The sequence below is a fragment of the Meleagris gallopavo genome, chromosome 12, assembly GCF_000146605.3.
Source record: "Meleagris gallopavo isolate NT-WF06-2002-E0010 breed Aviagen turkey brand Nicholas breeding stock chromosome 12, Turkey_5.1, whole genome shotgun sequence".
Taxonomy (NCBI): domain Eukaryota; kingdom Metazoa; phylum Chordata; class Aves; order Galliformes; family Phasianidae; genus Meleagris; species Meleagris gallopavo.
This window is the reverse complement of record NC_015022.2, coordinates 9,811,769-9,825,581: the sequence shown is the minus strand read 5'-3', so window position 1 is coordinate 9,825,581 and position 13,813 is coordinate 9,811,769. Positions and strand designations below refer to the sequence as shown.

Below are 13,813 nucleotides of genomic sequence, written 5' to 3'. Positions count from 1 at the left end.
ACTGCTGAGCATTTGCAATGTAGCCAGTGGATCTGCTTTGTGCCTCAGCTGGAACCTGAGTTGAGGCCTAGGCCTTTTCTCCCTGAAGTTACAGGAGGTAAAAGCTTGGTATGTACCTACATTTGAGCAAATTTCCCCAGCTGACCCAAGAATACAGTTGGCTTCTTTCATATGCAGCTGTATGCAGCCCTTAGCCAAATGGATGGGTCATCATGACAAGGGGCCTCTGAAAGGAGGGGAGATGGTAGGGAGAAAATAGAAGAGAACTGCCAAAGTGCCTCCTTCAGCAAAGCAGAATGCTATAGAGAGTAGCATTAAGTGCTGCTGTTTTTGAATAGTCAAGATGTTTATATACTCTTCCCCCAAAGATTAAAGAAATTATTTTTAAAAGGCTAAGGATTTATGTGCAATAAAATAATGAATTCTAAATAGAACACTGCAGTTAACCATGGGGAAAAAAAAACCAAAAACAAAAACAAAAACAACCCAACAACAAAAAGCAATGTTCAGGGTGCTAATGATTTGTGGTTTTAACATTCACTTAGTTGTTTGTTTTGGATTTCACTTATTTGTTTATTTTGCTGCATAAATCCTGAGTTTGTGAAGATGGGTAATCTCTCTAAGTATATTCCATGATGCACAAGTAAGGAAGACCGTTTCTTCCTGATGATATAGATCACATGCATCTCCAGAGAAAGAAAAAATGGCTCTGAGGCTGCTGACTACTAAACCACAGGGTCCAGAGTCATGTAGGCAGCAGCACCTTTGAGTCACCTTGTGCAAGCCATATTTATTTCATGTAAGAACTCTTCACTACTTTAATTGTTTTAGGGCTGCTCTTCTTCACTGAACCCAGCTTAGAGGGTGAGATTGAAACTCAAATGCTTTTGGTCCAAACAAAATCAAAGATGATAGTTCATAAAAAGGATTTATAAGCTAAATATAGTAAAACTTAGTACTATGGTATCTCCGAGACAATAAATGCAAGAGTTCAAAGTCATTTTTTTTCAGCAATTTTAAGTTTTCTGACTCACTGTCCATCCTATAAACCCAGTTTGGAAAGGCAAGATGATGCATCTATGTTTCATCAAGTTTTCTAAAATAGGTGTAGCTTCACTGCTGTAAATGAAGCTAATCTGCTTGTATAATTGTATCCAACGCTGCAAATTGCTGTTGCATTTGCCTGCATTTTAGAATCTCTTAGAAGCACCAGGGAAAACAGACGTTTGTGTTTAAGATTGCTTTTATCAGACTCCAGTTTCTCAAAGCAGACCTAAGATTGTCTTATAACGGAAGGCTGTTCTCTGTGTACCGGTACACTAAATTCCTTTGGCTCATGCTTCTCAGTTGCTTGGAGGGCTCTTGCAGAAGGTATAAAAATGGTGTGGCCAGAATATCCTTGCTCTAATTGCCAGGCTCCTGGGAGCCATAGCCAGCCATGTGTGGAGGTAATGATTGAAATGTGTCTCTACAGAGAAACTGATTGAAGCCAGTATCTGTAACTTTTTCAGTTCTCTTAAAATAAAGCCAGCAAAAATAAACAAGCAACGCTAAGCAAAAACAAAACAAAAACAACAACTAACATGGACGCAGTATACATTTTAAGCTTTGAATTAAATTGCCTCTTTGCAATTTAGTTTGGTCATTTGCCCTCTCTCATCTGAATTGTGTTGTTTTTCTTTAGTTACTACGTCAGTGGAACATGTTACTGGAGTGCTCTGTGGTGCTTCTGTGGAAATGAGCATCTGCTTTTGGGTAATTGTGATGGTTTAGGTGGGCCTTTGGACAGACAAGGTCAAATGTGCCATTGCTGTCAAGATAAAAACCCTTCCCGAAGAAGGAGAATATAACTGTTTCATAAAACACAGAAAACAGAGTGAAAATATCAATACATTTTTCAGAGTTGTTTTTTCCTTGTTGTAATTGATGCAGTAACAATAAGGACACTTATTTGAGCAGATGAGTAAATCAGAAAATTACTCTTCCTATGTTCCCTTTGTATTCAAAGGTAGAGTGTCTCCTTCAGCTATTGATTGAACCATAACTTAGCTATTCAAAACAATCCTTATTTTGCCCTAGATTTAAACTCTGTTCGCCTTCAGCTCTAAATGCTTTTTGTGCTCTGTCTCTATAGTATACATGTCAGACAGTCTCCATGAGTGATCTGTGTAGGGCCTTCTGCGTTGAACGATTTCCTCAAGTAACTTCTGAGATAATTATTAAAAGATGAGGATAAGGTAAAGAAAGTTTTAAAAATATTTCAGCCCTTTATTTTCTCTCTCTCATTGTAAGATAGGGGTTGTTCAATATGTACTTTCAATAGTGTTTAATTCTCTCTTTGCTGGTACACAAATATGCTTTTACACTTGTAGGTTTTTATAAGCTGTACATCAAATTAGTTAAATGAACACGCAACGAGATGCTAGGACTGGGTGTTATTTGCCTAAATGTTCTACCTGTACTCAAATATGAAACTGCTGAACTGTCACTGGTGGTGTGATCTGGTGGTTGAAAAGGTTTAGAGGAATGGGAACTAGAATGTGATGTTGATTTAATAAGGACTGTAGGAAAATGAACAGAATTACAGACCAGGCAGCTTGACTTTATTGGGCAAATGTGTAGAACTATTTAAAAAATAAATAAAAGAAATTGGCAGGCGCATGGGAAAGTATGTTTGGCAGAGAATCACTGCTGCTTTTGCAAATGACAGTTTTCAAAAACCCAGTAAGAGTTTTTGATGGATTCAATGAGCATGAGAATAAGGGTCATCTAGTTGCTGTTACTAGCACTGCTGTGCCTTCAAACTAAGCCCCGTTTCTTTATTAGTAGAGTTAATATAGAAATATACTAGCTAAACACAAGAACTGTAGCTATAAGTTTTAGGAATTACAAACAAATTTTAGAGCTCTGTTCTACCATTTGATCCCAAGCTGTGGAATTTCTTAGATTACTGAAAATGTTAATTTCTGGACCTAGAATGGATTGTGTGTGAATTCAGTCCTTCTCATATGCAGAGCCAGGGAACTGAAGAACCAAGCAAAATAGAGATTGTAGATTTGGAGCAAAAGTGAGTATTGAAATAAACTACGTGTTATAATGTAATGGATGTCATCCTCAGATTCCACATGTGCTCTATTCAGTCTCACAAGGGCCTTGTGTTAGACTGCCTCTTAAGAGTATTTATTTTCATATCTTACATTGAGAAGGTACAAAAGATATTAACATTAGCATATGTAACTGCCATGTTGCAATTCTAGATTTGAATATCAACACATGGATCTAATTTTTTTTATTTGGATGAAACAACAAACTGCTATAATTTATTGTATGCTTGATTAATTTACTTCAGTGTTGTCTTGATAACTCAAAACATTGGCTTTTCTTTCATAAGTGATACATTTTATTGTACTTTTGTCTCAGATGCATATTTGTCTCTGTTCATTGGTGCAAGTGGCCCAGCGAGCTCAGCAGCACTGGAGGATCCCAGTTCTATTACTGCTGTCATGCCAGTACTAGAACTCTGGGAAGTGAAAAGGGTGCTAGAAAACAGTGGCAGAACTCATCCACCATTAGTTACGGGATGTTTCTTGCTCTCAAGAAAAGTGCCAACACGTAGAATGATAAACAAGAAACATCTTTTCTGAATTGACACCTCACACGCAAGATGAATATACATAAGCACAAGTTTAACTGAGAATGTCCATTCTCTATGTAGAGAAAACAGAATACTGCAGGGTCCTAGGAAAAGAAATCCCATCCGTTTCCATAGGACCATCCATAGATTGAGGAGTTTATAATAATGTGTATTGTCTTCTTTTCTTGAACGTACTGTGTTAAGCTTTCATGGACTTGAAAAGATTCAAGATTATCTTGTTTCTTATTCTAATATATTTTTTTCAATATGTTCTCTTTTTATAACGAGCAAAGTCGCTTTTAGGCTGTGCCTATATTAGACATTGTGCATTTAAGAATTCAGCAATATAGTTTTACTGTCAAAGACTCTGGCAGCTGCTCCAGTCGTTAAGTTTGAGCCAGTTCCCCGGATAGAATAAGCCATATTCAAGGAAAAGAGGAAGCTTTTGGCAATACAAAGATTTCTATTCTATGTTTTTTTGCCAACACAATTTTACTGAAAAGAATGCAAGCATTTTTGTGCTCTTAACTGACATAGATATACTAACTGAAGCCAACAACTGTAAATAGACTTTTATAAGATTGAGAGGAAGTATCACAATACTTCTGTTTGAATACGTAGACTGGGGTGCTTTACGTGAAGTTTCTGAAAATTGAAGTTTGCTTGTCTGCTGTAAATAATTATAATAGACTGCAGCATTGCTTTTGTCCGAAAGGCTGTAAGCAGAAAAAGCTAGATAGAATGTTTCAGTTGCACTGCAATCACTAGAAAACAGAGCTTCAGGTCAGCCAGAATTCGTGCTGTGTTTGGCAAACAATTTAGTCACAAAAATGAAGCTTAAAATATTTTTTATGTTTTTGAAATACAGTATTTTTATTTAGCATTAGCAAGAACATTTGATATGAAGTCTGTAGTTTTAGCTTGATCAAATTTTTGCTGTAACTCAGAGTAGTACTCTTCTGCAGAAAAGATGCTGCACAGTTAGACAAATTTCCATTTTCAGTGAGGTGAAAATACAGAGTTGGTTTGCATTGGAGAACCAGTTTCCACCTCTTGCTGTGAGGCTTAAGGAATATTTCATTTTTTCCTCTGGCAGGTAGTGGTGAAGACACCACACGGTAATGGGTGCTTGTGTTTGTGTTACATAATTTTGAAAATTTTACTGCATCTGACCTACCTTCAGAAGCCATTAACCATGGCAGTAAGATGTGATCCTTCAGAACAAGGGAGCAGGAAGAAGGCTGTATTCTCTTCACAATAAACACTTTGAATGTGGGTATTGCGAAATGTCACCAACCAAAATCAGTGTTCATTTTTAACTATTGGGATTAAACTGAAATACTGCCTCTTGAAACAAGGGATAGCCATTTAGAGATTATGTTGACAGTCATTCAGTACCTCAATGGCAACCTTCTATTTTAGTATCGACAGATTAGCATCTTAATGGCATGTAGTCTTTTCATTCTAGCAGGAAAGCTTTCCTGTTTTTACATTGCCCCATTCACCATTTTGCTGCAGAACAATCTGGACGATCTCTGCTGGTGCACAGCCCTTTCAGACACAGAAGTCAATAGTACCTGAGAATGATGGAAAACTTACCATAGACGTAGGTGGACTGGATTTTCACATCAACTTGTTTTATATGAACAGATAAATATAAATTTATATATAAATATATAAAATGCTAAGATCTTCATTTGCTAAGAGACGTAATTTTTAAAGCAAACCATTGAGATAAAAACCAGAGTGTAAATACTGAAACTCAGTGTAAAAGGAAAGTACAAATGGATTATTATGCATCTGCAGAAGCCTAAGTGAAACTTGAAAACCAGAGAGACTTGAGCTGAAAAAAAATTGCCAGAAGCAGTTGCGAAGAGCTTAAATCAGGTGGGATTTCAAGTACTTTGGAACATTTCTGCTGTAGATTCAAAGTTGTCATCTCTTTTCAATCTCAATATATCTTTACCCCATGCACTGACATGACCTTTTATTCAACCTAAGCTTGGATGACTTTGTGCTACCTTCCAGGAAAGGAACTGTTTTTTGCAGCTCCTTCTTACTCATTTTGAGAAAAGGATTAAATCTTTCCTCTGACCAAGCATACAGGCATGCAAAAGTGAAGCCACTTCACGCTCCTGGCCAAACAAAGAACAATAATACCCACAATAAGCAAAAGCAGATGGCTTCAGTGGCAGGAAATGAATGATGCAGACTGCAGGTAAAATGGCTTTCTGAACACATCTCAGAGGTTTGTAATGACAGGTTCTTTGTTATCTGGGGCCTCCCCACAGGAGGCCAGATGTCTTCTGTTGTGAAAGGAGATAGATAGAGATGCTCTTCCTTTTCCTCCCCCTTTAACTTATGGCTGTTTAAGTTACTGCTAATGGAAGAAGCAGCCTGTTTTTCCCCCTTGCTCTCTGATGTTTTTGGAAAGAGAAGAGATAGTTAGTGAAGGGGTATTCTGATATGAAAGGAAAGGCCCAGAACTGGCCTTTACCTCCCAGTGACCTTCATTTTAAAGAACAGGGAGGTCAGTGCTGCTAATTGCACTTGAAAGGATTAACCACTTGATTGCTTTCATTTGGTGGAAAAAAACTATTCATTAATCTTAAAGTTGAAAAAATGTATCAGAGGTATAAAGACATTTTCAGTGTGAGGTTGATGACCTGGATGGTTTGGCTTATACCAGTTCTGAAATTAAATAGAGGATTAAAATCTTTTTGTAGAAGAGAGAGCAGAAGATGGGGAAGTACATCTGGTGCTCAGGACAGACTTGGAGCAGGAGTGATGATAACCTCCTTTTTCTGTCCTTATAAAAGGTTTTCACAGGGATATAAATGTATTAATTAAGGATGTTAGATGTGCTTGTATCACTTGGTATAAGAAGAACCTCAGTGTAATGCAAGAGTCACAGTAGATGAAAAAGAACCTGAACCAATTCCTGGATGTAGAGTTCAGATTTAAAATCTTTTCTGCACATTGTTTTCACTTGGGAATTAAGAATCTATTTCAAAAGCAAATTAATTTTAATTCCCGTTGCTCAAATAAAGTGAGGTACAGAAAACTTAAATTTGGAATACATTTTTAACCTTATGAAACTATTTTCTGAAAGTAACAGAGCAGCTTATATAAGCTTTTATCTGACCTCTACTTCTTAAATAAAAAAACATGTTTTCGGGGAAATGTGTCTTGGAAGTACCTCCTCCTCCCCCCAAGATTTTTCTCTCTGGTTCTTGTAAAACACTAGGTCAGCGGGTTCATTTTATTTTTGTTTGCTTGAAGTGAATGAAAGTTTCCATCTCAAATTTGTGTGATTTAAAATCATTTTGATGATTTAAAAAACATTACAGCAATCTTCATAAAATAAAAACGGATGAAGGCATCAATAAACTATCAAAATTCAAACCAGAAGAGATAGCATTAATCACTGTAAAAAGCCCCAATAACTTCTCAGTAGCAGTAAAATGAACAAGAAATGTGTTGCTTCAGTAACACTGAGACATGACTGATTTTTCTAACTGCTTGATACACATGAACGCACAATGTCACCTACAGCTTTGTGTATATGAGTATATATATATATATACTCATACATACACACATTTAAAAATGCTTTTTCTTATTCTGACTTCAGACCTATGCTTCTTGCAGTGCTGTTTTAATTCGCACACTTCATATGCACTCATAACTGGCATTTCTTCTTGCAAATGGAGATATGCTTTGGTTGTCCATTGAGATGGGGCTTCATATGCATTCACTTCTGGAGATGAGATTACAAATCTGAAGTACAACCTGCAGGGAGTGTATCTGTAGTTTGTTTAAAGCAATATTTACTTGGCTTTCACGAATATCTTGATGTGTTTAAAAAAAAAAAAAGTATATATATACAGCAAATCAGTTGTTTGATTCTGCATGAATTCCTGTGTAATAGTAAAAAAAAAAAATTACATTCTTGAAGTTTTTTTTCAATGTAGTGTTTCTATGTTTACTAGGATATGAGGGCACTCTTCTGGAGAGTATGGTACAGATGATAATTGTCAGATTTCTAGAGGAAAATATACAACAAATTTTGGAACCTCTGTTAAAAAATGATCTATTATAGTTCTTCAATCTGTGTCACTTTGACAAGATTTATTTTTTTGCCAGTAAAGCTTATGAAAATATTCAGAAATATGTATCCACCTTATACTCTATCTGTAATCAAACATGTGTCAATATCTTAAGGCTGTAATTTTTACCAAGATAATTTTATTTGGCTGAACAACCTAGTATGATTAAAAATATATATATTCGTACAATTTTGCTCATAAAATAACAGATCCAGTACCTCTGCCAGCACTACCTTTACTGCTAGCACTTGGCAAAGGCACACACAATTGCACTCACATGATGACTCTGCCTGCAGTCCTATGCATACCAGCAAAAATTAAATTAGAAAGGACAGTCTTTTTATGCCGTGCAAATTTGCACAAGGTTGCAAAAGAAATAACACAGTGGATTCACAGTCTTCTTAACTTAAGGAAGTCCTGTCAGGAATGCTGAGGTAGAACCACAATCTATCATATTTCTTGTCTCTGTATATTTAGCTTAGGTCCTGAAAAAGATCTACATTTTCAGATAACTCCAAGTGTGCAATGAGTCCTTTCTGCTGCTTAGAATATAATAAGGTGGCATCTACAAAATTTTACCATGATATCCCATAATGATAGAAGTTAGTGTTTGCCAAAATAATAATGAACTTATACAAACACTTAAATTCTGTTTGAAGGAGTCTACAATTATCCAGGAAATTGAGAATAATTTTAATACAACAGTACGTGAATGGCACTATAGAAATCATGCACTGTACAGTAATATTTAAAGAGATCGCTTTGCTATTACAAGGACAATTTTCGGATTCAATCATCAAGGATGTAATTTATACTCCATTTACTTAATGTGGCTTTTCATTTACTGTTGTCCCCAGTCCTCTATGAAATACTGTCCTAATAACTTCAGGACGTTTTTGAAGTCATGTAATTGAAATCAATCTGACATATGAAACTTCCAAAACATAAATAAAAGAAGCTAGCATGCAAAATCCTTTTTTAGAGTTAGATCCATATGGGACAAAGGCCAATTTCTCCGATCCCCACCTGAAGAAATTCATCGTGATTACCAGATCAGGTTCAAACACTACAGTACAGTATTCAGTAAACTGTTAATTCTATTCAAATAATTTAATTCAGACTGCTCATCTGAGTAGTTCTGCAGCCTTATGTGTCTGCAGGCACACATAAGGTTCCTTTTAGAGAAAAACCCTTAGCCATGACTAAGAGTACCATCTGTTTCCAGATTTCAGTCAGGTAAAATTAAATTATTATGATAGATCATCATTACAAAAGAAACAAAAAGTTGTTACCTATAGACAGACAGTTTATTCTTTTCCTGTGCCACACTTGGCATTTTTAATCAACGTGTACATAAATGAAAAGAAAAAAAGCAGATTATCATATTGTCCTTTGTAGTTCTCTTTCAAAATCTCCTGGTGATAATCCACGAAGAAATAATAAATTGCTTCTATTGTGGAAAGGTATGTATCTGGCTTTCCTTTCTGATGACGCCAAAAGCAAGTTTTCCTTGTTTTCAACTCAATTTGTAGTAACCCTGTCAAGAACAAAAAATTGACATGGATTAGAGGAGATGGATTGGGGGATAGGATGCCGAACAAGCCTTCAGTTGCTCTGGTTTTGGCTTTGCTGCTAGCCTGCTATATGCCTGCGTGCAAATAGTTTCCCTCCTCCATCTTCATTTTTCAGCTGCAAAATGGCGACAATATCTTCTTTGTGGTTCACTTTGAAATTTGATGGAACAAGTCAAGAAACTCCAGAGCAGAAAATTTTAAGTAATGAGTAATTATGGCTTGTGCCTATGGTAGTTAGTAATTCTGTTGTCTTAGTACTGTGCATGTTGTTATTGTAACTATATTGTTAATTTTCTGAAGAGGTCTTAGTAGCAGCTTGAAAATGCTGTTCAAGCAGGAATTCCACCCCTTCCCTAATCTTCTGTATTCCCAAATTTTATCAGTAACTTTCAGAGCTGGGTTTGCAGAATGGCAGAGGTTGGAAGGAACCTCAAGAGATCTCCCACTCCCTGCTAAAGCAGGTTCCATACAGTATGTCACACAGGTTGGTGTCCAAATGGGTCCTGAATATCTCCATAGAAGGAGACTCCACCATCCTTCTGGGCAGTCTGTTTTAGTGCACTGTCACCCAAACTGTAGATTTATTCTGCATATTTGTGTGGAACTTCCTGTCTTCCAGTTTTTGGCCACTGTTCCTTGTCTTATCACTATACACTACTGGAAAGAGTCTGGCCTCCTCCAATTGACTCTCACAATTTCAATATTTATAAACATTGATCAGATCCCCTCAGTCTTCTGTACCCTGAACAGATCCAGATTCCTCAGCCTTTCCTCATATGCTCCAGGCCCTTTATCCTCTTTGAAGTTGAGGCAGAAAGGATTCACATAGCTTGGATTTACCTTGTCTCTACTGTAGACCCCTGAATAACAAATCAACTTAAATTATTTTAATAAGAATGTGGAAACTAGTGACAGAATTCCCACTTATTTGCATTGCACTCTCCACCTTTGATTTTGAGGGAAGAAGAGAGATGAAAAGGCCAAGAGATTTATCAGCAAAAAAGGATGCAGGAAATTTTTGTGATTTTATATACAGGTATTTCACTTAACCTTTTCTGTAGCAATAACAACTTTTTTCTTTTTACCTTGAAGTCTTTCATCAGTTATTATTTTGTTAGTTTGATTCCAGGTACTGTCAATAAATACTATTTTCTTCAGTTTAATGCTTTCATTCTTGTTGCTTGAGATGCATTCATTTAAATCTTTTTCTTCTGTAGGTTCTACTTTTGCTTTCTTAAGAAACGGCTCTCTGGAACAGTCATCATCAGTGTCACCAACACCTTTCCTGGAATATTTTTGGAGATGGAAAGCGATGTCTTTTACTGAAACTGAATCGGGGCTGGGAAAGATAAGTGCCACCTAAATGAAGAAAATAAATGAGATCTAAGCAATATGCTAATGAAACGGTAGGAATTCTTTCATTAAAGAATAGAAACTTTTGATCCCCATCCACAAGCATTTAAGTCAGTAGAGAGAGTTTCTCTTTAAATATTATATATATATATATATATATATATATATATATATATATATATATTTCTAATAAGCTAAAGGATTGAATTAAAATAATGAATAAAGACAATTTTAAGGATGTTTAAATCTGGCAGATGCTGACTAGGATGAGCAGAATACCCATCTGAGTATTTCTGAATATCTGGATGTGACACTTCTTATGGTACACAGTATCGTATTATCTACCACTTAAGGTGCTGGAAACAGGAAATTCAAGGTGCTTAGATGGTGCTGCAGAATCTTCAAGCTTTGCAGGACAGACCATAACCATTATACATTTGTAGGCCCATGCTTTGAGATGTTCAAGATGGAATGGACTGGATTAACAGAATAGTGCTTCCCACTCTCTCTCCTAGAGGAGAGCAGTATCAGCTGCAGGAGGAAGCACGGAAGATAGCTGTTTTTTTCCCAGTGCAAAGCCCTGTTATTTACATGGAATTTCTTACTTCATGTCTTTTTTCTTTGTATTCGGGAATGCAAGGGTACTTGTAAATTGTAACATCATCAGGTGCCAGGAGCTTAGCGTGCACAGCAGTGCTCTTGCCATCAGTTTCATTTGGGTGCTTAATAATGTCAACCTTCAAAGGTAACTAAAGCAATAAAGAAAAAAAAATTATCATATTAAAAACATATACATATACAAAAATTCAGGATAAATCCTTATGCGCATGTAATTAAGACAGATTTCTTTCAAATAGTTTACAATTATTTTTTTCACGTTTAGAACTAAACCTGACACAAGTGACAAGAAGCACCTGTCACATTCTCTGACTTCATGTAAATACCTAAGTATGCAGTGAATGCAATTTGGAATGCTGTAGCACTAGTGTGCTTAAAAAAAGCTCTAGAAATAGTATCAAAAGATAGAAAAGATATTATTAATTTATAGTAATAAATTAATAATATAAATATTATATAATAATATAAATATATATAAAATAATATAAATTATATAATATATAAATTATTAATTTAAGCAATATAATGGTCTTAAAATATGAATGCTCATCTGTATTACATTCACCCTTGGTTATGGACAAATCATACCTTTTTCACAGTACGTTTTGTACAGGCCAGAATTCTTACAAGCTGAATGAAGGTAAATAAACTTTTAAAAACAAAGTAAACTAACACTTATGAGTGACTTCTGCTTATCTTCCCAACAATTAGGCACATAAACATTTATGTGAAGAGTGGCACACTGTCAGCACCTGTGCATGTTAATTTCTCAAATAAGAACAATAATTTTATCTAAATGGAATTTATTCATTCATTATCACTTTTATGTTAAAAATTACTGTTTGTAAAGAACGAATTAGAAAAGAAATGATCGTAGACAATCTGTTTTATGTCCGTAATAACTAAAAGACACAAGAATATTATAAAAGATTCATAAGAAATATTAACCTTCACTGTTGGGATTTCTGTAGTAGGGACAGTTTCAACAGGAACAAAGCATGTGTAACAATAAAACATCCTTGAGCTACTGCATCGTGGGCATTTTGATCTCCCACTTTTTTTTGCCTTTTCAAGTACTTCCTGTGATGCTAACTGTAATTTTTGAAGCGGGTTATCTTGAAATGATGATGGAGTTTGCTGTTCTAGACTTCTTTTTGGTCCTTGAGAGTTTTCTTCATTTAGAATTGAAGATGAATGTAAAGACATGGTTAACTGAAAGAGACAATGTGATTTACCTGTAAAATAAAGATCCGTTATGGTATAATTATAAAGAGATTATTCTATATGATCCTACGTATGATCTTGTCAACAAATGTATTTCCTATAACAAAAAAATAGCACAATCATCTGACCCAGTTATAGCAGTACCAAGAACTCTAAACAGATTTCAGGAGTACATAAATAGCCGGACAGAACTTGAGATGTGTATTCTTAATGCACATATGCTCATATACTCATCCTTTTACCCAGATAACTTAGTCTAATAACTTTTTTTCTTCCTAGGGGCAGGATCTGTGTCTACAAGGTAACAACAGATACTACAGGAGCAGTCTCATCAGTTTTCAGCATGGCTGCTAGTAAGGAATTAACGTCTACAGGACAGAAAGTTGTAACTAGACTTGGATCTCTGTGCTGAAATGTACTGTGCACAGGCAGGCAAACAAATTAAACAAAATTCTTGTTGACAGAGCTTTGTGAGAGAAGGGAAATCCTCCCGGAACAAAGCTTGAGGCTAGATTAACGCTTCAGAAGAGCTAAAATAGGGCTGTGGTACTCCATATACTAACTAGTAAGCACTGACAGTCTAAACTCATTCTGCAGGTGAACGTTTGTACAGTAACACTGACAGAACAGCCTTTTTTGCAGGCTTTCTTCACGACAGACTCTGCAGCCGGTGCAGAGCTTTCTCTTTGCTCTCAGTAGCTCTGCCTACCCAGGCGGGATCACTACAGCTGTGCGGCAGCTCCAGGGACGCTGCCTGCCCGAGTCAGTCCTGTTGCTCTTCGGCCCGTGCGGGAGGAGCCGCCTGCAGGAGCTGCGAGCCGCCCCACTTCACACGAGAGCAGTAATCCCCTGTTTACTTCTGGCTAACCGAGGTTGCCTTTCATGTTGGGGATCGTACTGGAGAAATAATGTAACCCAACGGCCCCGCTTAACGACAGCAAACAAACAGCAATTCCCCAGCTGCGTTCCGAAGGGAACTGTTTAGATAAAACCAAGCGTAATCTAATTGAAAATCAACAAAGATAAAACGCTCACCAAACTTTACAATAGGAATGTAAAATAAATCCCGGATAAATTAAATACTTGTGCATGCTTCGATACCTCTCCCTCCCGCAGCGACAAGCTTTAACATTTTAAAGGTCAGGAAAACCCACTGAACAGTCAAATCCCAAGGCGCAGACAGGTTCCTTGCTGCGATCTGCTTTTCGGGAGCTGGGAGCGAAAGGCCGAACCCGGCCCCCTCTGCAGGACAGCGGGCACTACTTCCGCGACGGCAAAGGCCTCTGCAGAGCCGCCAGCCC

At 36.6% G+C, this 13,813-nt stretch overlaps 1 protein-coding gene across 6 annotated transcripts; it reads right to left on the bottom strand.

Moving 5' to 3' along the window:
- Positions 1-7,730: 7,730 nt before the first annotated feature.
- On the bottom strand, positions 7,731-13,807 carry DTWD1 (DTW domain containing 1). Of its 6 annotated transcripts, none has more exons than XM_010717432.3 (5): positions 13,548-13,807; positions 12,237-12,523; positions 11,276-11,419; positions 10,403-10,676; positions 7,731-9,280 (listed from the first exon to the last, which is right to left on the bottom strand). In XM_010717432.3, exons 2-5 carry the CDS (start codon positions 12,492-12,494, stop codon positions 9,051-9,053), a joined length of 906 nt encoding a protein of 301 aa, XP_010715734.1. In that variant the 5' UTR covers positions 12,495-12,523; positions 13,548-13,807; the 3' UTR covers positions 7,731-9,050. The 6 variants fall into 6 exon arrangements, with proteins under 6 accessions (XP_010715734.1, XP_010715735.1, XP_010715733.1 ...); XM_010717433.3 differs by having other exon boundaries at positions 12,237-12,500; XM_010717431.3 differs by having other exon boundaries at positions 13,614-13,807.
- Between the last annotated feature and the right edge of the window lie 6 nt (positions 13,808-13,813).